The 25984-nt window shown below is 42.2% G+C and overlaps 1 protein-coding gene across 5 annotated transcripts; it reads left to right on the forward strand.

Annotated features, from left to right (window-relative positions):
* The first annotated feature begins 8698 nt into the window (after window positions 1–8698).
* On the forward strand, window positions 8699–25617 carry LOC130429775 (uncharacterized). Of its 5 annotated transcripts, none has more exons than XM_056758534.1 (8): window positions 8699–9131; window positions 11016–11081; window positions 11257–11319; window positions 11458–11520; window positions 11759–11821; window positions 11936–11976; window positions 12220–12273; window positions 12481–12914. In XM_056758534.1, the coding sequence occupies exons 1-8, from the start codon at window positions 8975–8977 to the stop codon at window positions 12703–12705; spliced, it is 732 nt and encodes a 243-aa protein (XP_056614512.1). In that variant the 5' UTR covers window positions 8699–8974; the 3' UTR covers window positions 12706–12914. The 5 variants fall into 5 exon arrangements, with proteins under 5 accessions (XP_056614512.1, XP_056614517.1, XP_056614514.1 ...); XM_056758539.1 differs by lacking the exon at window positions 12481–12914 and adding an exon at window positions 25195–25617 and having other exon boundaries at window positions 8700–9131; XM_056758536.1 differs by having other exon boundaries at window positions 8700–9131; window positions 12547–12914.
* Window positions 25618–25984: the final 367 nt, after the last annotated feature.

Here is a 25984-nt window from a genome sequence, read left to right on the forward strand (position 1 = left end):
AACGACGGATCTGAGGTCCTGTCAAAAATCAATAGATGTAAATTTGTTGTCTTAAATGGACAGTTCACCCAAAATTGAATATTCTGTCTTTATTTACTCACCCTTTACTTGTTTCAAATCTGTTTTGAATGTCTTTTTTCTGTTGAACACAAAATAAGATTTTTTGAGGAATGTAGGAAAGTAAACAGCCCTGGGGCACTTTTGAGTACCATTGTCATTTTTCTTCTATGGTCAATGGTGGCCAACAACTGTTTGTTTAAAAGCATTCTAGCAAATATATTTCCTTGTGTTTATAAGATTAAAGAAATGTAGACAGACTTTAAACAACTCTAAGGTGAGTTATTGATGTCAGAATTTACATTTTCTGGTGAACTGTTCCATTAAAGCTGTTGTTTACATGTTTTATGAACATATGTGGGAACACTTTCCTTGAAGCATGTATGTTTAATGCATTATAAAAGTAGTTTTAAATCATTGTAATGCACATTTGAATGCATTGTAATGTCTTGTTATAATGTATTAACTGTAAAAACAATTATCTATATTATAACAGTATTGGCTGATACAGCTTTCAGTGATCGTGGAACGGTGATCGGCTCCAAAAATCCTGATAGGAGCACCTCTATATTTAATGTTTAATTGCCTTTGCTAACCTGGACATATTGATTAGCCCAGCCCACAACTTATTGTGTTGTCTGATATGTAATTTGCTCTAAATTTTGACCTTCTTGAAATCTTTCTTATTTAAATTAATTTTACTAGACAGCAAGGTGATCATAATGAATAGTTGTGTTGTATGAAGATTGGTTAAAAATGATTTTCTTCAACAATCAAGTTCATTGAAATTTTCTTCAACAAGTTTTGTTTAAACTACGTTAGGATATACTCTTTAAAAAACAGGTGCTTCAAAAGTTAATTAAATGTCATAGAACAACCTTTTGGTTCCACAAAAATCTTTCTGTTTCGCAAAAGGTTCTTTGTGACGAAACTAGGTTCCTCAGATTATAAAAAGTAAGAAACAGATTGTTCTTGAAGAACCTTTAACTGAATGGTTCTTTGGGGAACAACAAATGGTTCTTCTGTTGTATCGCTGTGAACAACCTTTAAAGCACTTTTTTTTATGAGTGTATTGCTGACAAAGCTACATTTGGTTATCATTGCACCATAGCACATAGAATCACTTCCTTAATAAACCTGATGATTCCAGTGTCTGGGCAGCCATTACTCCTCTTTCAATTGCCATTTCTTTTTTTGAAGTCCTAAAGCTTATAACTGAGACAGCTGGAAAGGCCTTCATCACTTCCGTTGCAATCTAAACAAGCACCAACATTCAATTCATTAGATACAGCTGTGGAAAAAACTAAGAGACCATTCCAAATGGTCATTTGTATAATGTCGAAAAAATCCACAGGCAAAACAAAGTTATGAAAAAAAATACACGTAATGTAGAGACAACATCTATTAGCAAACCAACTTAAAATTAAATTATATTTCACATATTACAGGATGGCTACTGCCATCCTGTTGGGTTGGATGGGTCAGCTCTCCTCCTTTCCATTTTATGTTCTGCCACTCTGTTTTCCCATGGCACTCTCTTCTTATTGTAAGGTACCTGCTGAATGTGATTTGTTATGTTAGTTATTGAAATTGATATAAAGATCACAGGAAAAAATAGGTACATTTGATACAAATTATAAAATATCGAGGCGTAAAGAGTGAATAATAAGCAGACAAAATTTCACATCCTATTTAAGATTAAACATAAAAAGTAATGTAATAATAATAATATGATTTTAGTGGATAATTAATTTCCCCCAAAAAATGTGTTCGCTGCAAAATCGTGGACAGACAATATTTCATAGCTTGTATAAATGTTTGATATTTGTCAATATCAGTTTCATTAAATATGCTAAATTATATAAAAAATATTCTGGATCAGCATTAAAGCATCTGAAGAGGTGTAGAGCATGGTACATCAAGTATGCACAGTCCTGACACATTTTGACTGTCAATACTTCTGTTAAACAAAACTGATAAATTAACAAATACCTGAAGTTTTTTGCAGCACACCTGGATTCAGCTTTCTCTTTGGAACTCTTTGATGGGTTGACCACATAAACGGTATGGTTCAAAGCATTTATGAACTGAAATCAAACATTGAAACATAATAAAAATCATTTTATTTGATACAAAAAAAATGTTCTTAAATATATGCAGCTAATATAAAAAAGAATCATCTACTCACCAGAAACTTCCAGTGGACATGGGAAGTATTAACATCAGAAATTCCTGATATTGTTTGAGTACCAATCTGAGATGGTGTATTGCTAGATGAAATCCCTTTCAAGAAACAGGTAGTTTATTCTTGTTTTTTATCTGAACAGTCTATATAGGATATTGAGGGGAGTTTTATTAAAAAAACGCCTAGCAACCACCCAGAACGCCACACAAACGCATAGCAACACTCTTATAACCACTAAAATACCTTATCAACGGCCAAGAAATCACTTAAAACATTATAGAAACTGCATAGTAACCCTTTAACGTCGTCTCTCATTGCCCTAGCAACATCACTTGCAACCGCTAAAACACTTACAAATGAAAGAGTGCAAAACCGCTTTTATTTGCAATTTTTCATCCCGCGCTCATACCGTAATCTTTCTTATATTCGCGCAGAATACCGATGTGAGGGCTGGCTTGACCGACGTTTTCAAAGTGGAGGCTGGCCGAACCGCAGTAACGAGAGCTCAGATAACCCCGGGATATTCCGTGGCTTGGTCGACTTTGTTGCTTGTCTTGATGGAGTTTTGAAAGAGCACCTCGAGAATGCCACTGTGTTTAAGGGAACTTCGAAAACCGTGCAGAACGAGCTGTTGGACTGTATGTTGGCTGTTATGAGGGAACACGTCATCCAAGAAGCACAAGGCAGCGATTTTCTATCAATCCAGGCCGACAAGACCAGCGATATTGCCACAGTGCCAACTTGTGCTTGTGCTACATTGATACCAAAAGCAACGATTTTTTGCTTTTATTCATCTGCATTCAACTATAGCTGATTCCGTCGCTACAGGACTAAAAGAGCATCTTGCTGTCATCCTTCCGGAGTATCAGACGAGTAAACTCATCTCCCAAGCGTATGATGGAGCCAGCGTGATGAGGGGTGCCAATGCAGGTGTTCAAAGGAAGATTCAAGATGTGTACCCAAATGTCCATTACATCCACTGCTATTCGAATCAACTCAATTTAATAATGCAAAAGGCCACTTCTCACATACCCAAAGTTAGATTTTTTTCTTCTGACCTTGGGTGATCTGGAAAAAAGGCTGGCAAATCCTCCAAGCGCACAAATGTACTTGATAAAGTTGTTGCCCATAGACTACCAGCATCGAGCAGTGTTAGATGGAACCTTCACAGCTGTGCCATCAATACAGTGTTTGAGCACAGAGAGGGCCTCATTCGCTGTTTTGAAACTATTTGAGACTCGGGTAACTTTGACCCTGTTTCCACCAGAGAGGCAGGAGGCTTTGCCATGCTGCTGGATGATCAGGATTTAAAAAATATCTGCACCGTTTCCACAACATCATGCCACATGTGGACATCTCTATGCCAAACTCCAGCAGAAGGTTATAGATTCAGTTCACATTAAAGGGAGCATCCAGGAGTTCCAGCAGGACATACAGAAGATCAGGTAGCAGCTGTGTTCCTCCTTTTGTATTTGTTATCATTATTATTGTTATTAGTCATACAATTCTTAATCCTTTGTCAATCCTTCTCTGGTTAACCAAAGCAGTGAAGGAGCTTCTCAACCGAAGAGGCGGCGGTCGACCAGTCCAGAAGTCCATGAACGGATTGCATCAGAAGTGAGTTTATTGCAGTCCTTGTTACTCTGCAGTGTTTCTTGAAAAATATATCAAAGGAAGCCATCAAAAAGAAAGTAAAAAATATTAACATCAAGTTAAATGGCATTGTTTCATTTACCTTCTTTGGGTACTGAATGTGTTCTCATGTCTTTGAGTTTATACATTTTTGCTTAAGTACTGTAGCAAAGAGTAGATCCTTTGATATTGGGCTTTATTAAACTTAATGAAACTATACTACATTTATTTGCAATGCATATTTTACTACAAGTCGATCTATTTAACCATTTCCATAGTCTTTAAATTGTGATCTAAATAGGTTTGTTATTCTTAGGTTTCCTCTAGTGGGAAAAGTTAGTATTACGGCCTTCATATTCGCTGAATCTGATTGACATGAAAATGGCTGATATTTTAAAAATTGCTATTAGCGCCCTAAGCATCAGAAGTTCATGAAACTTGACATGTTGTCTCAGAATGTCTAGTCCATATGTATGAAGTTTGGATAAATCAGGGATTCAAACACTGAAATTGGTCTCCGTCTCTCTATAACATAAAACTGATCATTTTAAATGTTGCAGTTGAAATTGACATTTTGTCATCACTACATCATTTTTGTTTTTGTCCCTCACTCTGTAGGTTTGTGGCACCATACTCCAACACACCATGGAACGGTTCTGCTTCACAAGCCACCTCATCAGTGCCACCTTGCTGCAAGCAGACAGGTTTGAACCGTACACCGTGGCGTTTCCTGAAGATGCACTGAGTAGGACTTTGAAGGCCTATCCAGTGTTCAATGGGAGTAAGCTCAAGACAGAGCTTAGTCTCATCCACGGCAAGGAAGATTTCAGAACCTGTTGTCGTGCTGTGGACCTACTCCAGCTGCTTAAGGAGAACAATCTTGAAGAAGTCTTTTCAGGGACTGTCACTCTCCTAAAGATCCTCATCACCACACCCATGACCACAGCAGAGTCTGAGAGTTGTTTGAAAAGACTTAAGACTTTTCTTAGAAATAGCATGACCCAGGAGAGGCTAAATGCATTGGCCATGCTGTCAATGGAGAGGAGAGTGGTGACTGAGATAATTGACTTTAACCAGAAGGTCATTGAGAAATGTGCAAGTCTGAAAGAAAGGAGAGCAAAATCTCTTTCCAAATCGTGTTACTGCTATAATGATTAGGTAAAAGTTTTTTTTTAATGATTACCTTGATTACTTCATTACTGATAATAAACCCACATTCAATCAAATTCACTGATTCATAGTACATTTATTTGCATGCATTGACTGTAATAATGATACATCGCCTGGTTAATGGCTATACATACATATATATATATATATATATATTGATGGCTTTATAGTCTGAAAGTTTGATTTTCAGTATGTTTGCGCTCCCTCAAAATTTTTTATCACCAGCCACTGCTCCAGATCAAAGATTGAGTGACCCGTGTGTCGGAAAAAAGTCACGGAGATCCCATCTTTGCTGCAGAGCTCGAGTTTGGCTTAACCTTGACAATGCCCTTCTTAAACTTAGTTTTTAATAATGTAGATGTGTATATCTTTACAGACAACCAATGCATTCATATCATTCATATTGTAAAATGCTAATCTATTTACGCATGATATCTTTTAAACATCAATATGTGTCAAACTTTATCTATTGGCCTACAATATAAGGTTTTAGGCCAGTTTGGTATAGGAGACGATGCAGTTCACTAGAATGACCAGTAGATATCGACAAAGTCCATCCTTTACATGTTTTTTAACCTATGAAGAGTTTGGATCCAAAGTGAGAACTCCGTCCAGGACCGATTCTAGGCTTTCAGTTTAAGTCAGACACAGGATAATTGGAGAATAAATGCGATAATGACCGGGAAATAATCTATAGGTGAATGAGTGATGTGAATAAGAACCGGTGAGAGGGAAAGCCTGACTGGGAAACACGAGGGCGGGTGAATGATGATGATGACACCGAGCAAATGGCGAGCTGTCAAAACAACGTGCACATGTGCTCGACAAAAAACAAATGCACACACGCAATCCAGACAAAGTCAAATGATAAAAAAATTGAAATATAATTACATGGAGCCAGTCTGTATGACAGGTAAAGAATATAAGGAAAGTGTAAAAGCAAGAACTTGAGCAGAGACAATCAAGTTGACCAATCAGAAAGCTGTATTTAACTAGCATTACTAGAAGCACAGGACAAACATTTAAGCCCAGCGTTTTTCATCACCAGCATGGGCCTAGGAAATCTCAAAACAATTCGCATCAATAGTGAAAGTGGTAATATGCAGGACTTTCCACATATAGTCAAGTCTTGATTCTTAAATTAATGACTGTGTTTTGGTTCTTCATGCAGGTATGCATGCAACAGTAATGTCACTTAGTGGGAATACGGAGTTCTGGTCCAGAAGACTAAAATCCCAGAGTGGACCTGAACGGCATCCTTCAAGAGATTGGGTGAAGATGGAGGAAGCTCTTGGTAGCTTGATAAATCTGTTTGAAGATGCCGTTTTGCTGGTGGACAGTACATAACTTGAACAGTCCAGGGCCAAGAAAATAGAAAAACAAGACAGTTGAAATACAAAATTTTAAGTCCATACAAGTATTGTACATATTTGACTAAATCATGTGTTGAAATAATCCATAGTTTTTTTATGGTTTGTAGAGCTTCTATTTGAAATGGATGTTCCTGATTGAACTATTATGTTTCTTTTGGCCTTCTGGGTCTGTGAATGGATGGAAATCGCTGATGTCCTGAATACATTGAACAACACTTGTGCTCCCAAGAAAACATATTTGACGTTGAAGACATGAGGCTTCAGGAGGATGTTTGAGACTGGCCTTACCTGCATTACGTAATGAGCCATTCATTTCATTAGATGACCTTAGGTTGCCAGGTAAATTCAATTCATTCCAAACTGATTCGCTGGATGGTGGACCTTCTGCTTGTTATGGTGCCACTGGTAGATTCGGATGACCAGGCATCTCTTCCATCGCCTGAATTGAACATCATAGTCGACATGTCTGCTGGGAAGCTGGATAAAGATGCCAGAATCATCTCCGAGAAACTGGATAACCTTTCCAAATACATCACAAGGTAACATTTCCAAACCCAACATCAGCTGAGGATTCTGGTCATCTTTAGATTGCAGTTCATGGTTTGACATCCTAAATATTAGTTTTTACTAAATGTCATGCTGTTCAAACCCCAAATGTATTTGTTTATTTATTATATATATTTAATTTAAAAAGAGATTTGTAATAATCATAAACTGTAATATTTCAATACGTTTGTATTTAATTTGGTTGAATTTTAGTTCATATGCTGTAAGGACCCTTGAAATCAATGGCTTGAGTGAAACTTCTTTTTAAGTTTTAATGTCTAAAAAACAAAGAAAGGCAAGATTTATGACCAGTTGCACTTTTGCAAACACTTTCCTTAAAATTGTAGCTTTGGGTTATAGTCTTTTAGTCTCATGATGCTATTAGTTCAGTGCCGACAAAGATCAAACCACAAGTCTGTTCTCAGGTGATACGTTTAATTACAGCAATTTACAGATGAGCTTGTTGTGTCTCCTCACACCGAGAATTCCCAGGAAGCCTTCAGTGCTTTAGAAACAGTGCGATCTCTTCAGCACACATATTTTGACTATAATGACATCTGTAGATTTTCTTTAGGCTATGTAAGCTGTATTTTGTAGAGAGGTGGAAGCTCGATCATTCACTGCAGAAGTAGGGGTTCTGAAAGCCGCAGAAGAACTGCAGGATGACAAGATCCAAGATCTGGAGAAACAATTATAGGCTCGGCCCAAGATGGAGAACAAATGTAAGTGTTAAACAACCACTAAAATAAATTACACATAGCAGTATCATACAGTATTTACAGTTTGAAATGTGTTTACCATTTTTTATGTTTACGTCAACATTTCAAAATGAATATGTCCCGCCCTTATTTACATTTTAAGAAAATAAGTTCTTCAACAGAGGTCTCAAGAAATGGTGCAGGTTAACGACTCTGTGACCTGCAGATGGGGCATCAAGGACAAATAAGAGATGTTAGAAAAATTCAGATGATGCTTAAGATAAATGTTTCTTTGTTTTTAAGAACTGATCCATCTCTGTAGTATCTCTGTGACGGTTCATTTGCAATTGGAGGAGTCTGCGTGTAAGTCTAACAAGTCATTACAGGGACTAACATCCCACCCACACATGTTTAGTGAGGGATGCTGAATGCAACAGTGTTATTTTAATGTAACACGAACTTAAAACAAACCTTTGTGGTGTTTGCAACTCTTTAGATAATGGTCTGTTGTCTATAGTTTTTTTACATAGATCATCTTAGATAGGCTAATGTAAAGAATGTCGTGTGAAATTAAGACCTGCTGGGTAAAAGAGTGTCTATGTAAGTCTGTATACTTTACAATTTTTTTTTATATTTACATGGTCAATACTTATGATTGTTGAGATAAATAGAAATAAAATGTTGCGGATGTTAAAGTTTTAGTTGTCATCTGTTGTTTGTGTATTTTATTCACTTAGTTTATAGTGTTTCAGTGATGTTTTAATAATGCAAAAAATGTTTTACCAATGACTAAAAATTTTCAACTTGATTGTTTAAAACTGTAATTGCATAAAAATAATAAAACTTAAAAAATTTCAGACGCAAGTAACGTTATAACCTTTAGCCTAACACCTGGTTATCAAGGTTACCATTAACTAAAGAAGTCGTGTTTGTTTTTATTTATTGCAGAAATCTGGTTATTTTTTATGAGGAAATAGTGTACAGAAACAAATTACAGACATAAACTGTTAGTTAAGCGACCTGATGTGTTCAGATGATAGTATTTTATTTTTGAGTGAACTGTCCCTTTAAATTTAGCTTGAAGGTCAGGCGTCCTATTTCGTTGCATGTGATTGTGACGTAATTCGCCGGAAGCCTTTTGAAGCCTCTTTTGTTTGTCTGCAGGCATTTCATTTTCAGTTTGCTTTGCCCTGTGATAGAAGATTTACTTTACCCTGTGATAGAAGATTTACTTTACCCTGTGATAGAAGATTTACTTTACCCTGTGATAGAAGATTTACTTTACCCTGTGATAGAAGATTTACTTTAAAGCAATGAGTCGTTGGCGAAAAAAGAAAGATCATCGTTTCTTAAACGAGTTCTTGGAATCGACACGGGAAATAGTCAAGTGTTGCCCGCTTCAAGTCCCAATTATACCGCAAAGGGAATATCCACACATTCCAGACGACTCCTTGTTTTTGCAACGAGCAGGTAAAACATATTTAGTTGATATAGTTATAACGTTAACCCTCCTATTATCCTAGGGGTCAATTTGACCCCATTCAATGTTTAACGTCTCTAAACACATAGTTGAAATCTCTTTTTTTTTGCTTGAGAATTAATGACTTTTCCTAGTGGAATCTGAATTTTCGCGAGAACTTTGATATTTTGCGTGCCATGGGCGAGGGAAAACTAAATTCTTGCGAGAACTATGATATTTCCTGTGCCATGAGTGGGTGAAAAACTAAATTATTGCGAGAACGTTTACATTTCCTGTGGTATGGGGCAGGGGAATACATATAAAAGCTTGGACAGAAGACTTCTAAACCATTTGTTTTTGTGCTCTGTGGATACTCTCTTTATGCACTCAATTCAAATATGGCCTCTAAGCAAAGGTATTCTGTCAATGAGGTTTGGTCACAGGTTTTTGGCAGTGAAAGTGAAATAGAGGAGAATGTGTCTGAGATTGATGATAATGTTGAGGAGGACCCTGATCATGAGTCATCCTTCTTAGATGAGAATGAGACTCCTAGTGTTGACCCTCCAGTTGTCTCTCAACCACCTGTAGACACATTACCTTCCAAAAATGGAAAGTTATTATGATCCCGCTCCCCACTTGGACGTCAGTGTAGACTCATCAAAATGGTTTCAGGGCCCACCAGATAGGCTGTCAGCCATATACAAGATATAAAATCAGCATTTGAGCTGTTCATTACACCATCAATTGAACGGGATATACTTGAAATGACAAACTTAGAGAGAAGGAAGGTGTATGGGGACAGCTGGAAAGAGCTTGATGTGACTGACTTGCAAGCCTACATTGGGTTGCTCATTTTGGCAGGAGTGTACAATTCAAAAGGAGTATCAACAACAAGCCTTTGGAACGCCGACACTGGAAGGTCAATATTTCCAACCACAATGTCCCTAAATACATTCCATGCGTTCTCCCGTGTTATACGCTTTGATGACAAAGAAACAAGACAGGGCTGATGAGAGCCTGACAAACTCGCAGCAATACGGGATGTATGGGGCAAGTGGGTCAAGCGATTACCCTTTCTTTATAATCCAGGCCCCCACATCACTGTGGATGAATGTCTGGTTCATCTCTGGTTCATTTCTGTCCTAACAGAAATGATTCCAAGACCAGCAACACTTGTGAGAAATGCAAAAAATACGTCTGCAAGGACAAACTTTATGCACATCATGTGCAAATGATAAATGGCTAAAATGTTCCGGCGGGTGGGCTGTCCATATTGGTGTTCAAATGCTGTTCATAAGATTTTTGTATGCTGTCAAACTCATATATTCATACCAAAAAGCAAATACGTTTGCATAAAACAATTACTGACACAATGCTCAAATGTACTTTTTTTTTTAATGTGTTTTATATGTTCATTCATTCTCCCTTGTTAATGAATTATTATGTGTTCCTTAATTATGTGATAATATTAATGATGTTCTGTTTTAGAAATAATAAATTGACCACAAACATAATGCATGTTACACTACTTGCAATAGGTATTTTGGATGTACAAGGGGTGCGGAGTGGTGGCGGTCAGGTGTTGCGGGTTTATTTAAAGGTCTTTTTAAGGACTCACCAAAGATATTTATTACCTGACACAAACCTTTTAGAAAAAAGTCCCATTCTGTAGGTTTAAATTGCTGGGGTCAAATTGACCCCAGTGGGTAAAATATGTTAACAGATTTTAGGGTAACAGGAGGGTTAAAGAAAATAAGCCACCTCGTAAAATTACATTTTTGCGGTGAAGTTTTGTTGTTGGTTAATTTCAGTTATACACTGCAATGTATCGTATAATAAATATAAACAACGGCGTCCAATTAGTATGTTTTCTACTTGCCTTAATATTTCTATAGCGGAAGTTTGGGGACCCCACGAAAACATCAAGAATGTGTCTTCAAACGATGACGTCTTCATCAAAGGTAAATAAACACAATTTATACGTTATACTGTATGTGGCAAATGCCAGCTCTGCACGGCTATGTATAATGCATCTTAACAACGATGTGTGTTTATCCTTTTTTCAGTTAATATTTTCATCAATATTATGTATTATGTATACCAAATGCATAATGGTCTCTTTTTTCAAATCTGTAGCAAACGAAAGCGTTGAATCTTTGTTCGACCAGGAGATTTCTTCAGATGATATTTTTGTAACAGGTGAGGCTAATCTTTATATATGGATTATGTCAATTCTGCAGAGAAATGTATAATATATTTAAACAGAGACGTTTTTCAATATGTGGCTAATGTCAGTCGTACAGCAATGTATAAGGGTCTCTTTTTTCAAATCTGTAGCACGCGAAAGCCTTGAATCTTTGTTCGACCAGGATGTTTCTCCAGATGATATTTTTGTAACAGGTGAGGCTAATCTTTATATATGGATTATGTCAATTCTGCAGAGAAATGTATGATATATTTAAACAGAGACGTTTTTCAATATGTGTCTAAAGTCAATTTTGCACAACAATGATTAGCAGACATCGAGAAGGTGTCTTTAGACTGTGACGTATTTGACACAGGTAAAACAAATTTTCACTGTGGCACTGTCCGATACAGACCAATATACATAAGCCATGTTTCTTTTTCATATCTATAGCACATCAAAACATCGAATCGCTGAAAAATGAGTCGGGGTCAATAGATGAGGTGTTTGCAACAGGTGAGAATCATCTTTACATGTGGCAAATGTCAATTCTGCATAGTAATGTATAATATATAAACAGTAAGAACTTTGTCCCTTAATCATCTTTGATTTTTATTATTACATTTATAGAAAAAATAAGCCGGGAACCGAACAGACAATGTGCTGTGGAGGTACGTGTATTTAATTTCCTAAATTTTAAAATTAACGCTTAAATGTTATTGTATTTTTACTCATGCCAACATTTAAGAATTTTCACAGTTTTATCACTATACATAAAGACTTACCCACCCAAGTCAGATGAATAGATTATTGCAAAAGTAATAACATCAGGAATGTGAGATGTGAATAATTTTAATATGTACTGCACAGTCATTGTTCATTGTATTAACAATTTGGTTTTCTTTATGGATTAGTGGCCAGGATGTTACATCCGCCCACCAGTATACATTAATTTAGACCCTCCCAGGGTAAGACATGTTTTATATTTCTAATTCATTTAAAAATATGGATACTTCAAATGTATAGCTTGCACCTGAACAGAAAGCATTTTAATTTACATTTATTGACTTTGGAAACGTGTTCTGGCACTCACTGTATAAATCATACTTTGTATTGTATTATATGCATGATCTCAGACGCTAAGTAACTGTAACACGTTACATGAATCACTGCAGGTGTACAAGAGTATTTTCTTTCTACAATATTCTCATATTCAATATTCTCTTGTATTCTTGTCTAAGAAGATCTCTCGGAGTACCCAAACAAGCGAGTGTCAGCTTCATATCAGTGAAGAGCCGAAAAAGAAAAGGAGAAGAAAGGCCATCAAGGCCTTCTTCAAAAAAAAGTGGAAGGCGTTAAAACGCACATTCACACGGTGCACAGGGGACTCCGATTCATAGATGGAAATTTACTTTATTGAATTTGTTTGTAAAACACAGAAAAGAAAAACAAAGCAGGATCTACGACGATGAGCAGCGGATCGTCCCTACCTGCAGCAACTTTCCCCTGGGCGTCTCGGCAGTTCCGGAGGTGTTAGAGATTTTTCTAAAAGTCCTTTTCAGGACTGACTGAGCATTCTCCAGCGCGGCATGTCCCGCTGTTCTCTTGGGTGCGGCACCCTCATCGAGGAGGGGGATGGACACGATCGCTGCGTTAGGCGTCTGGGCGTTCAGCACGCTGAAGCAGCGTTCGTTGACGCATCTTACTCGCACTGAGGGCAGATTGTCATTCAGAAGTTGCGGTCACGGGTGGCTGTCTTCCTACGGGAAACAGCCACCATTTCGTTTGCTACCCGGGCCGTGACAACGGTGGCTATGGCCCCGAAGTCCGCCTGTGTTAGCAGCGTTAGTGATGTTCGCTCTTTTGAACATTCCCCAACCGGCGGTGGCATACCGTCCGGACCCTCAGGCACGCACTCGGAAACGATGCGTGACGTAGATGAGATGTCGCTCGCAGCATCGGAGGGAGACTGGCATCCGACTCTGGCGAATCCGAGCTCCCCCCCGGGGGGTCGAGCTCAGGATGAAGCAGAAGTGATGTCAACCATGCTAACCCGGGAAAGTGTGGTTCCTGGGGTCGGAGCGCGGTGAAGACCGCGCCAACCCCAGGTGCCATGTTTTTTCCCGGAGGTGCATGAGGAGCTGTGTAAAACTTGGAACGCTCCACTCACGGACCGTTCCAGTGAAACCAGCTCCGGCTCCCTTACTTCCCTCGTTGGTGGGGGCAGCCGGAGGCTACGTCGAGATTACCCGGGGGGAACGGCGCCTGCGCTGCACCTGTGCCGCGGGCGGCTACCTCCTGTGGGGAATTGGCCACGCCTACCGTCCAAGGCATGTAGGACTTCGGCATCACTGGTGCTGAGGCCTTGCGCTGCCGCGGGCCAGGCTGCCTCCTCTCTCTATGCCATGGCCATCCTGCAGGCCAGGGCGTTAGGAGAGCTCCACGGGGGTAAGGCCGACCTGGGTATAATGCAGGATCTCCGTGCTACCACTGATGGCGCTCTACGGGCGACCAATGTGGCGGCACGGGCTCTGGGTCGGACGATGTCCACGGTAGTGGTCCAGGAGAGACACCCCCGGCTGAACCTTGTGTAGACGTATGACACCGAGAAAGTCAACTTTCTTGGTTCGTCTGTCTCGCAGTGGGGTTGTTGGCAACATCCTTATGGACTGTCTTTTTTTGACGGTAAAGAAGCAGACAGTGGTGGATAGCCACATTTTACCACGCTGCGACTCAACCGCCCAGAGGCCTCAGAGATCTTGCGTGATGTATGCTTCCCGGCAGCACAGGACCCCTTCGACATCGGCTCCAGTTCCTTAGACCCCACAGACGGCCCCCCTGGGCGCGGAGGTCGAAGGGGAAACCTCCACCCCGTCAGCAATCTTCTCGAGGGAGGTGACACTGACGGGAAGAGGTCGCCACCTTTCTGTCAAAATAGGTATCGAGTTCGTCCCTTAAAACCAAGATGTTCTGTGGGTCACGACTCGCACTTTATCGTTCCCAAGAAAGACGGCGGGTCGCGCCATAGGTCTGCGTGCCCTGAACAAAGCACCTTCAAGTTCTCAGGACTGACTGAGCATTCTCCAGCGCGGCATGTCCCGCTGTTCTCTTGGGTGCGGCACCCTCATCGAGGAGGGGGATGGACACGATCGCTGCATTAGGCGTCTGGGCGTCCAGCACGCTGAAGCAGCGTTCGTTTGACACATCTTACCCGCACTGCGGGCAGATTGTCTTTCAGAAGTTGCGGTCACGGGTGGCTGTCTTCCTACGGGTAACAGCCACCATTTCGTTTGCTACCCGGGCCGTGACAACGGTGGCTACGGCCCCGAAGTCCGCCTGTGTTAGCAGCGTTAGTGATGTGGGGATCTCTGCGAACGTAAACCCGCCAGCCAAGTGCTTACGGGCCGATCGCAACCCGATTCGCTCTTTTGAACATTCCCCAACCGGCGGTGGCATACCGTCCGGACCCTCAGGCACGCACTCGGAAACGATGCGTGACGTAGATGAGATGTCGCTCGCAGCATCGGAGGGAGACTGGCATCCGACTCTGGCGAATCCGAGCTCCCCCCCGGGGGGTCGAGCTCAGGATGAAGCAGAAGTGATGTCAACCATGCTAACCCGGGAAAGCGTGGTTCCTGGGGTCGGAGCGCGGTAAAGACCGCGCCAACCCCAGGTGCCATGTTTTTTCCCGGAGGTGCATGAGGAGCTGTGTAAAACTTGGAACGCTCCACTCACGGACCGTTCCAGTGAAACCAGCTCCGGCTCCCTTACTTCCCACGTTGGTGGGGCAGCTGGAGGCTATGTCGAGATTACCCGGGGGGAACGGGGCCTGCGCTGCACCTGTGCCGCGGGCGGCTACCTCCTGTGGGGAATCGGCCACGCCTACCGTGCAAGGCATGTAGGACTTCGGCATCACTGCAGGCCAGGGCGTTAGGAGAGCTCCACGGGGGTAAGGCATACGAATGTATACATACGACAGCTGTCACCACTCTCAACTGACAGTGTCAGCCGTTGTCCCGCCAGGCAGGTAAAAGGGAGGAACCAACCATCCGTCCAGGGACCCCCGCGACAGATGGTTGGCCCCACCAGCCGACGAACAGCCCCCCGTGGGAATGATGAAGCAGACCGTCGCCTTGGTCACCCTGTCACAGTCCCTGGGAGCTTGAGAGCTGCCCATACAGTCTCGCAGACCAATGCGGGCGGTCCGTCTTGGTTACTTGATCCAGTTTGCCAGAGACTGTCCCAAGTTTCGGGGCATCATCTCTCCCTCTGTCAGAGGCAGGGAAGCCTCCGTACTTCGGGTAGAGGTCGCCACCTTTCTGTCAAAATAGGTATCGAGTTCGTCCCTTAAAACCTAGATGTTCTGTGAGTCATGACTCACACTTCATCGTTCCCAAGAAAGACGGCGGGTCGCGCCATAGGTCTGCGTACCCTGAACAAAGCACCTTCAAGTTTTCAGGACTGACTGAGCATTCTCCAGCGCGGCATGTCCCGCTGTTCTCTTGGGTGCGGCACCCTCATCGAGGAGGGGGATGGACACAATCGCTGCATTAGGCGTCTGGGCGTCCAGCACGCTGAAGCAGCGTTCGTTGACACATCTTACCCGCACTGTGGGCAGATTGTCTTTCAGAAGTTGCGGTCACGGGTGTCTGTCTTCCTACGGGAAACAGCCACCATTTCGTTTGCTACCCGGGCCGTGACAACGGTGGCTATGGCCCCGAAGTCCGCCTGTGTTAGCAGCGTTAGTGATGTTCGCTCTTTTGAACATTCCCCAACCGGCGGTGGCATACCGTCCGGACCCTCAGGCACGCACTCGGAAACGATGCGTGACGTAGATGAGATGTCGCTCGCAGCATCGGAGGGAGACTGGCATCCGACTCTGGCGAATCCGAGCTCCCCCCCGGGGGGTCGAGCTCAGGATGAAGCAGAAGTGATGTCAACCATGCTAACCCGGGAAAGCGTGGTTCCTGGGGTCGGAGCGCAGTGAAGACCGCGCCAACCCCAGGTGCCATGTTTTTTCCCGGAGGTGCATGAGGAGCTGTGTAAAACTTGGAACGCTCCACTCACGGACCGTTCCAGTGAAACCAGCTCCGGCTCCCTTACTTCCCTCGTTGGTGGGGGCAGCCGGAGGCTACGTCGAGATTACCCGGGGGGAACGGCGCCTGCGCTGCACCTGTGCCGCGGGCGGCTACCTCCTGTGGGGAATTGGCCACGCCTTCCGTCCAAGGCATGTAGGACTTCGGCATCACTGGTGCCGAGGCCTTGCGCTGCCGCGGGCCAGACTGCCTCCTCTCTCTATGCCATGGCCATCCTGCAGGCCAGGGCGTTAGGAGAGCTCCACGGGGGTAAGGACGACCTGGGTATAATGCAGGATCTCCGTGCTACCACAGACGGCGCTCTACGGGCGACCAAGGTGGCGACACGGGCTCTGGGTCGGACGTTGTCCACGGTAGTGGTCCAGGAGAGACACCCCCGGCTGAACCTTGTGTAGACGTATGACAACGAGAAAGTCCACTTTCTTGGTGCGTCCGTCTCGCAGGGTGGGTTGTTGGTAACATCGTCATGGACTGTATTTCTTCCACGGTAAAGAAGCAGACAGTGGTGGATAGCCACATTTTACCACGCTGCGACTCAACCGCCCAGAGGCCTCAGAGATCTTGCGTGATGTATGCTTCCCGGCAGCACAGGACCCCTTCGACATCGACTCCGGTTCCTTTGTCCCCACAGACAGCACCCCAGGCACGGAGGTCGAAGTGGAAACCTTCACCCCGTCAGCAATCTTCTCGAGGGAGGTGACACTGACGGGAAGACCCCAGGGAGAACGATATCGGGCCCGACCTTCACAGCCACGGCTCTGACCGGTCGGTACGGGACGATTCCTGACTCGTTACCTTTTCATGACCTGGCGCCCACTTACTCCCAGAGTTTTTCCGTTCTCCCCGGGTGTACTTGCAGCCGATTGACCACTCCACTGGTCAGCGAATGTATATATACGACAGCTGTCACCACTCTCAACTGACAGTGTGTGCCATTGTCCCGCCAGGCAGGTAAAAGGGAGGAACCAACCATCCGGCCGGGGATCCCGCGATCCCCCTAACCCATTCCCCTGACAGAAGACCTGTTCTCTCAGTGAAAGGACACGTTCTGGAACTCTGGAATTCCCATGTCTGGTCTCTGGACGGGACGAGAAGATCCTGAGATGGCTACTCCGCCTTTACGGATGAGACCATCACCCAGGCTAGGGCCCCGTCTACTAGGCGGTTACACGCCTCTAGACGGCGCCTCTTCTCGTCCTGGTGTCTCTCTCTCAACGAGAAAGACCCACTGAGGTGCTCGATCAGGATTGTGTTGTCCTTATGAGACTGGAGACTAGCATCTCCCCTCCCCGCTGAAAGTGTATGTAGTCGCTATCGCCACTCATCACGTCTCAGTTGATGGGAAGTTTCTAGGGCAACATGACCTTATCATCAGGTTCCTAAGGGGCGTGAGAGCGCTGAATCCGCCTCATCTCCGCCCAATACTCTCTTGGGACCCTAAAGTGGTACTGGGGGGCTTCTGGGCCCCCCATGAGCCCCTCGGAGGTTCCGATCTTCCTCGCCTGAGTAGGACGGCGCTCCTGGGGAGGAAGACCCAACCCGATTTGTGTTGTGTCCAGCGCATTTATTGCGCCTTTACCCGGACCGCACGCAGAGCTCTAAGCTCTGACCAGCTCCGTGTCTGTATTGGAGGACAGCAGAAGGGGAAGGCTGTCTCCAAGCCGAGGCTGGCGCACTGGGTCGTGTATGCCGTTACTACCAACCTCCCTTCTTACCCAGATACTGGTTAGGAACAGGCATTCCATCCATCACTAAGCAAGCACCCCCTGGGGGTTGGCTGGGCAGAGCAGCCTTCCCCCTTAGGCCGGGATACCATATGAACTATCACAGTGCAAACCGGACCTAGTGCTACCGGACGTCTGTAACACCCCCTCCGTGGGTTGTTCCGTCTGATGTATCCTCATGAGAATGGTTCCCACTCCTGGTAACCCATGAACTTCCCCAGGTGGACCTCCACCTCGTGGTTAACTACTCAGTCCGCACGTTCCATGCGTTCTCCTCCAAGGTCGAGACCATACCTATATCCACCATTTTTCCTCCCCACGGGTAGGAGGTGGCCTCTGCAGCGCATCCCTAATTAAGGAAGTTGCGCTTACCCGGTGTAAACCCGAGCCGGACGGCCTCTCGCCAGTAGAGAGCTAAGGCCTCCGTCCGTGAAAGGTTACCGGTCAGGGCTGTTCCCATCTTTCTCCAAGAAAGCTCTGGAACCCCCGACCACCACACTGGAAGGTTACAGTTTCGCGAAAGCTTCAAGCTGACACGCCCAGGCCTTTTACAGTTGCTTCGCTAGAGATTGTGACGCGATACAGCGTTGTGGCGTTTTCCAGGGGCAACCCCATCTGTCGTTCTCGACACAACGTCGAGAGACCGACAGAAAGGGAACGTCTTGGTTACGTATGTAACCTCAGTTCCCTGATGGAGGGAACGAGACGTTGTGTCCCTTACGCCACACACACAAATCGTATTCTGCTGCAGTCGTGAGAGGCTCTCAGGCTCTTCAGAACAAAAGGTAAGTGAATGCTGCACGCCGGCTTCGTTTTATACCGGATATCCGGGGGCGGAGCCCGGCATGCAAATTTCATTCGCCAAATTTCATTGGCCTTTTCTATAGTAGTCAGAGTTGATTGGTTCTCAAGGGCGAACCCCATCTGTCGTTCGCGACACAACGTCTCGTTCCCTCCATCAGGGAGCCGAGGTTACATACGTAACCAAGACGTTTTTACTGTTTAGCGTTGCTGGTTTTTACTGTTTAGTGTAGCTGGTTTTTAGTGTTTAGCGTTTCTGGTTTTTAGTGTTTAGTGTAGCAGTTTATAGTGTTTAGTAGGGGTGGCACGGTTTTAGGGTCACGGTTCTTGTTGTTATTTTTACTTTTAATCTTTAACGTTCCAGAAATGTCCTTCAGCATATGATATATAGTTTATTAGCTTATTTATCCACAATTTAGGATACAGTATTAACATTTTTGTAACGTAATCAGGCACTTACTGAATGTAACCACATTATTGAGACCATCTCTGAGTAAAAGGTAGGTGAGATTTTGATACAGCAAGAGAGAAGACATTGATGATGACATGCTTTTCGTTTATTTGGCAAAAAAAGGAGAATGTGTTGTGTTATATCTACAGGAACTTGTGCCTTTTTAGCACACCAAAGATTGAAATTAACTTGCATTTATCAAACTGACAACTTCAGTGTAGGTCTTACAAAATAAATATTTTAAAAGAAAAAGAGAGGAACTCTTACAAGCACTGTCTTTTAAACAAGTCAAAATACTTTAAACATAAATAAATAATATAATGTAGTAACATAATATAATATAACGAGGCTATAACAATAGCAAAGGCTATAATCATAAAGTCAAGCATAACACAAAAACAGTATAAACAATGCTTCCATTCCCTGAGAGTGAGGATACATTTCTTTCACTTGAAATTAAGTGCAGTATTTGGAAACTAGACATTAAAGTGCCACTGTATATATATAAATATTAAAAACAAAAATGCTGTAAAGACACCCCTTTGTTCACTTCAAAAATATCAATTGTTCACATTTTCTGTCAAGAGGCGAGACCTACATGCAGTGACTATGTCCCCACTGCCGAAGTGTCGGCGAGAGGGAATATTATACCGCGGCTCGAGTACATTCATCAGCTGACGAAATCCTTCACACTCAATCACGCTGCGCGTTTGCATATATTTTGCTATAAACATCCCCAATGCATTAATCCGATTTGTCACTGAGAGGTTGCTTAAATGCTGCGGACAGAAGTTGTTTCCTAACCGGCTCTCTCCTGTTTGTGCTTATCGACACATTGGCGTGATGTCATCTCAAATGAACTGTCATATTAGAATTGTTTATTAACATATGTAATGCATTTTATACTATACTTGCACACCGTTGCAGTTCTATCTACTGTTTTATTTCCGTTGCCATCGTATGTAACATGAAATCGAAATTCTTCCCACAAACCGGATTTGACGATGCAGGCGCATCCGCCAACTCCGGGCCTTCATTATCTCCTCCTCTTGCCATTTCTGCAACACTCCCTACTACACTTTAACTATATGTATGTTCATGCGAAACTGTCTGAGCACGGGGCTACATTGCGCATGCGTCGAACCGTGCGCATACACACGAACCGAACCGAGACAAGTGAACCGAACGGTTCGGGTGTTTTTTCATGTACCGTGCCACCCCTAGTGTTTAGCTTTGCTGGTTTTTTGTGTTTAGCGGTGCTGGTTGTTAGTGTTTAGCGTAGCTGGTTTTTAGTGTTTAGCGTAGCTGGTTTTTAGTGTTAAGCGTTGCTGGTTTTTGGTGTTAAGCGTTGCTGGTTTTTAGTGTTTAGCGTTGCTGGTTTATAGTGTTAAGCGTTGCTGGTTTTTAGTGTTAAGCGTAGCTGGTTTTTAGTGTTAAGCGTTGCTGGTTTTTAGTGTTAAGCGTTGCTGGTTTTTAGTGTTAAGCGTTGCTGGTTTTTAGTGTTAAGCGTTGCTGGTTTTTAGTGTTAAGCGTTGCTGGTTTTTAGTGTTAAGCGTTGCTGGTTTTTAGTGTTTAGCGTAGCTGGTTTATAGTGTTAAGCGTTGCTGGTTTTTAGTGTTAAGCATTGCTGGTTTTTAGTGTTTAGCGTAGCTGGTTTTTAGTGTTAAGCGTTGCTGGTTTATAGTGTTAAGCGTTGCTGGTGTTTAGTGTTTAGCGTAGCTGGTTTTTAGTGTTAAGCGTTGCTGGTTTTTAGTGTTTAGCGTAGCTGGTTTATAGTGTTAAGCGTTGCTGGTGTTTAGTGTTTAGCGTAGCTGGTTTTTAGTGTTAAGCGTTGCTGGTTTTTAGTGTTTAGCGTAGCTGGTTTATAGTGTTAAGCGTTGCTGGTTTTTAGTGTTAAGCGTTGCTGGTTTTTAGTGTTTAGCGTAGCTGGTTTATAGTGTTAAGCGTTGCTGGTTTTTAGTGTTAAGCGTTGCTGGTTTTTAGTTTTAAGCGTTGCTGGTTTTTAGTGTTAAGCGTTGCTGGTTTTTAGTGTTTAGCGTAGCTGGAAAAAAAGACATTATTTGGCAATATAGATGACTGAAGTAATAAAAAGTGAAAATAGGAGTTTTTTCTTTTAAATCTGTTTCCCCTACATACTTTATAAATCTAAAAATGGGCTTCAAATGTTTTCAGTTCAGGACCCACCAATAGGCAATCTGTCTCCAAATATTTTTTTATCACGTTCCCTTACGTTCCAAATACGTTTTCTTGCTATATTAATATACCTTACGTTAGGGCTGCACGATTAAGGCATCATTATTGTTTATATCATTCCCCGTGATATTGTAATTGCGATAATATTACTGATTAAATTTACATTTTAAATAGGCTTATTGTTTAAAAAATTTAACTGTCTGTCAGGCAAATGCGATCTTTATTTTTCATATAAACATTCTGCTCCTGAAATACTTGATTACTGTTGTATAGTCTCAACAGATCAACATTTTACACATTCAAAATAAAAAAATCCTTCTTAAGTGAAATGTACCGCAGCGCAGTGCGCAGTTTGGGAACCTCGAGAGTTGTAACTGAAAACTGCAGCGCAGTAGCCAATGGACGGACCGGAAGGGCATGTGCTCACCCACTGTGCTAAATAGCCTATTCCCAGCGAGTTGGTAATATATTAAATATTTTGGTTATTAAAGTATTGTTCTCCATTAATTTGACGTTTTGAAATTTTACCAAGGTTAATTTTCGTAAGGGAGAAAAAGTATTTACATATAGTCATTCAGCAGACGCTTTTTTCCAAAGCGACTTACAAAGAGTTCAGGGAGCCATAAACGAAATTTCATACAGGAGCAATAATACAATAGGTGCTAATACAAAGTTACTGGTTTCAACAAAAGCTAGACCACTGCCTGTTGAGAGAAAGAGTACGTTTTTTTATTTTTCATTTGTCTGTCAAGTGTTCACAGAAGAGATGGGTTTTAAGTAGTTTCTTGAATGTTGTGAGAGATGTGGTTGACCGGACCGAGTTAGGAAGAATGTTCCACCATGAAGGAGACTGAGCAGGAAAGCGATTTACTATCTTATGGGAAGGCAATACAAGATGCTGGTGGTTTGCTGAACGCAGAGATCTTGATGGGGTGTAGAAGTGTATGAGGGTGTGAAAGTCTGATGGCTCTGAGATTACCAGGGCCTGGTAGTTGTGCTGGATTCTCAATGAGATATGGTCTAACCTTTCTAATGCTAAATAAGCCATATAAGCATAACCGCGTTGTCTTAGCAATATCGTTATTTTTACCCCAACCCCAACGCTGAAGTAAAAAAGACGAGAATGAAGTAAGGGCAGAACTCAAGAGAAGAGCTCACAGAGAGAGAGCAGCTTCCAGTGAGAAGAAGAAGAGACAATGCATATCTTATCCCTATTATATGGCGCAAGACACATAATATTTTGTAATTGTTTGCTTTGAAGTCCTTCGGGTCACTGGGTTCCATCATCTCACTTGTACAGATTTTGCCAAGTAACAGATGTTTACAAAAAAATGCATAAAAAAAAGTCTGCACCCACTCCAAACTCTATAACCATAAGAGTTAGGCCACAATCCTTGTGAACTGTTGCCCTCTAGCCAGTGCTTCAAATGGAGTACAAGAACATTTAGGGTCAAAAGTATATATATTTTTCCCACAGATAATGTCATAATCTATTCAAATCTCTTGTAGCCTATCTGTCAGCACATCTCACATGGATATGACATTAAAATGCTCAGAGAATGTATTTGCTACCATTTTACTGAACCTTATTTCGGTAAACGCTAGTTAATAGAGTTTCAACAAGTTAGTCAATGCACAGGTTTTAAACAACGCGTGTTTGTCTGCATAAGAATTGGGTCAAACCATTTCTGTAAACCTGGGGGGTTGCCTGGCGCTCATAGGCAACATGCTTCCACCATTAAAGATCATCCTGTTTATTTGTCCTTTTATTGTGTAGTTATTTATTAGTGAAAGTTATATTTCTTAAGATAAAAAGCCAATTTTGCACATAAGTAAACATTCTGACTGTAAAACCATTTATCACACTTTAGTTTTCTTATACTAAAAAACACTAAAATTTGTTTAATAAAAAGTTTACAGATAGTGGTTCTCCAAATTTATGATACATACCTGTTTTGATGAAAAATGTAAACTTATAAATGTGGAGTTTAATTTACAACTATGGCCAGTAGGGTGCAACTAAAATACTCCACAGGGCCTTATTAAGAAAACATCCCATTTTAGACGCATACCTTTCAAACTCAATGTTCTTTATGGGTTCCAAAATCAAATCACAGTGGTTACTAAAGAGATAAGATACTGACTCAAGGTTTTGCTGTATACAGCCCATTTCAGGTCAGCATTTCAACTCCAACCTTGAAGGAGTTGAAATGTACACTGTACACTGCAAATTCACTAGTCAAAATTGTTGTGTTAGAATAGTTTAGAGTAAATAGTTAGGTTTTTGGTGTTGGTTCTTACAGAAAGAACTCTGTACCAGTGACAAATCATAATATTGTAGGGGTAACATCACGGGGTTGAGGATATCACAGGAGTAGAGAAGAGCGTTTAAGGTTACCTTTCCTACAGAACATGTCTATACCTTCTTATTTTATTAAACAAACTAAATAGCATTATGGTCTTTATCTTATTTATACGGCGGCATGTCATTTCAGTCTCTACGTTTACAATTCTCCTTTGTTCTCCGTATCGAGTTCCAGTCCGATGCGTGCGCACACACAGACACGTGCGCTCCGCTCAAACACAGGTAAGCACACTCCGACCAGTGGACAGAGAGCGTGTGTCCGACAATATTTCGAGTCACACGCCGGAAAAGCAAGCAGATAAAAATATTTGCGTTTTAAAACGCTCCCAGGGTGGTGAAAAAGTAAAGGAAGGACGCACGCCCTGCCCCTGACAAGCAGCAACAGTCCAGTCATCACTGGATGACAGGTTTTCGCCCAGCTTGGCTTCGTTCCATTCGGACCGCGGGACATAAGGAACCATTTACATCATCAGACAATTTTTGTAGTTTAAATTGAGCAGCGCGTCTACATACATGAGCTGTACACATCACACGCACTCAGGGAAATTTATTTTAACTATATTTGGCCGATATCTTTAATATCTTCATTTAGTGCCAAACGCATTTCATTTTAACCCTTTCTGCTCCGTAAATGCTGCACACGCGTCGGATATAGAGACCTGCAGACACCAAGATCAGGTAAATTAATGGACACTTTTACTGTAACTGTAAATGAAATGCAGCAGTAATGAAGTATTTTAGGCTGTCAGTCAGTTTACTGTTTGCTATATAAGTTTGTTGCATTATAAACTATAACGTCTTGTATCTACATTTAGGATTACTAATATCAATAGCATTGATAATAAGCATGTTAAGAGCATTTCATAATGAATCATGTTTAAATAAATTATTTTCAGTTGTGACATTTAGTTGTCAGTAGTTTTATTAAAATAGTCCACTTCGCTTTAGCACGAGTGGCTACAAATTGTGGGTATCTGAATAAAAAATAAATGGCCTGATAAAACGTTTTATCTGAAAGAAAGAAAAAGAAGAAAGCGCATACACTATATACAGTCATGGCCAAAAGTTTTGAGAATTACATAAATATTAGTTTTCAAAAAGTTTGCTGCTAAACTGCTTTTAGATCTTTGTTTCAGTTGTTTCTGTGATGTACTGAAATATAATTACAAGCACTTCGTACGTTTCAAAGGCTTTTATCGACAATTACATGTCATTTATGCAAAGAGTCAGTATTTGCAGTGTTGGCCCTTCTTTTTCAGGACCTCTGCAATTCGACTGGGCCTGCTCTCAATCAACTTCTGGGCCAAATCTTGACTGATAGCAACCGATTCTTTCATAATAACTTCTTGGAGTTTGTCAGAATTAGTGGGTTTTTGTTTGTCCACCCGCCTCTTGAGGATTGACCACAAGTTCTCAATGGGATTAAGATCTGGGGAGTTTCCAGGCCATGGACCCAAAATTTCAACATTCTGGTCCCAGAGCCACTTAGTTATCACTTTTGCCTTATGGCACGGTGCTCCATCGTGCTGGAAAATGCATTGTTCTTCACCAAACTGTTGTTGGATTGTTGGAAGAAGTTGCTGTTGGAGGGTGTTTTGGTACCATTCTTTATTCATGGCTGTGTTTTTGGGCAGAATTGTGAGTGAGCCCACTCCCTTGGATGAGAAGCAACCCCACACATGAATGGAGTTAGGATGCTTTACTTAGGCATGACACAGGACTGATGGTAGCGATGACCTTTTCTTCTCCGGACAAGCCTTTTCCAGATGCCCCAAACAATCGGAAAGGGGCTTCATCGGAGAATATGACTTTGCCCCAGTCCTCAGCAGTCCATTAACTATACTTATTAAACCCTTCTGATAATAGTTGTGTTTGTTATAAGTATCACGGGAAGAGTTTGACCAAATTGTAGCAAAAGTGTAGCAAACACTGACGGGGCTTAAAACTGTGACCAGGCTTGAGAAACAGGCTCCATCACCCACCGATTCAATGTTTGACTTGTCTAAAGGATCATAAATCCTAAAAGATTATTCTGGCTCTAACACAGAA

Source organism: Triplophysa dalaica, chromosome 10 (assembly GCF_015846415.1).
Source record: "Triplophysa dalaica isolate WHDGS20190420 chromosome 10, ASM1584641v1, whole genome shotgun sequence".
NCBI classification, from domain to species: domain Eukaryota; kingdom Metazoa; phylum Chordata; class Actinopteri; order Cypriniformes; family Nemacheilidae; genus Triplophysa; species Triplophysa dalaica.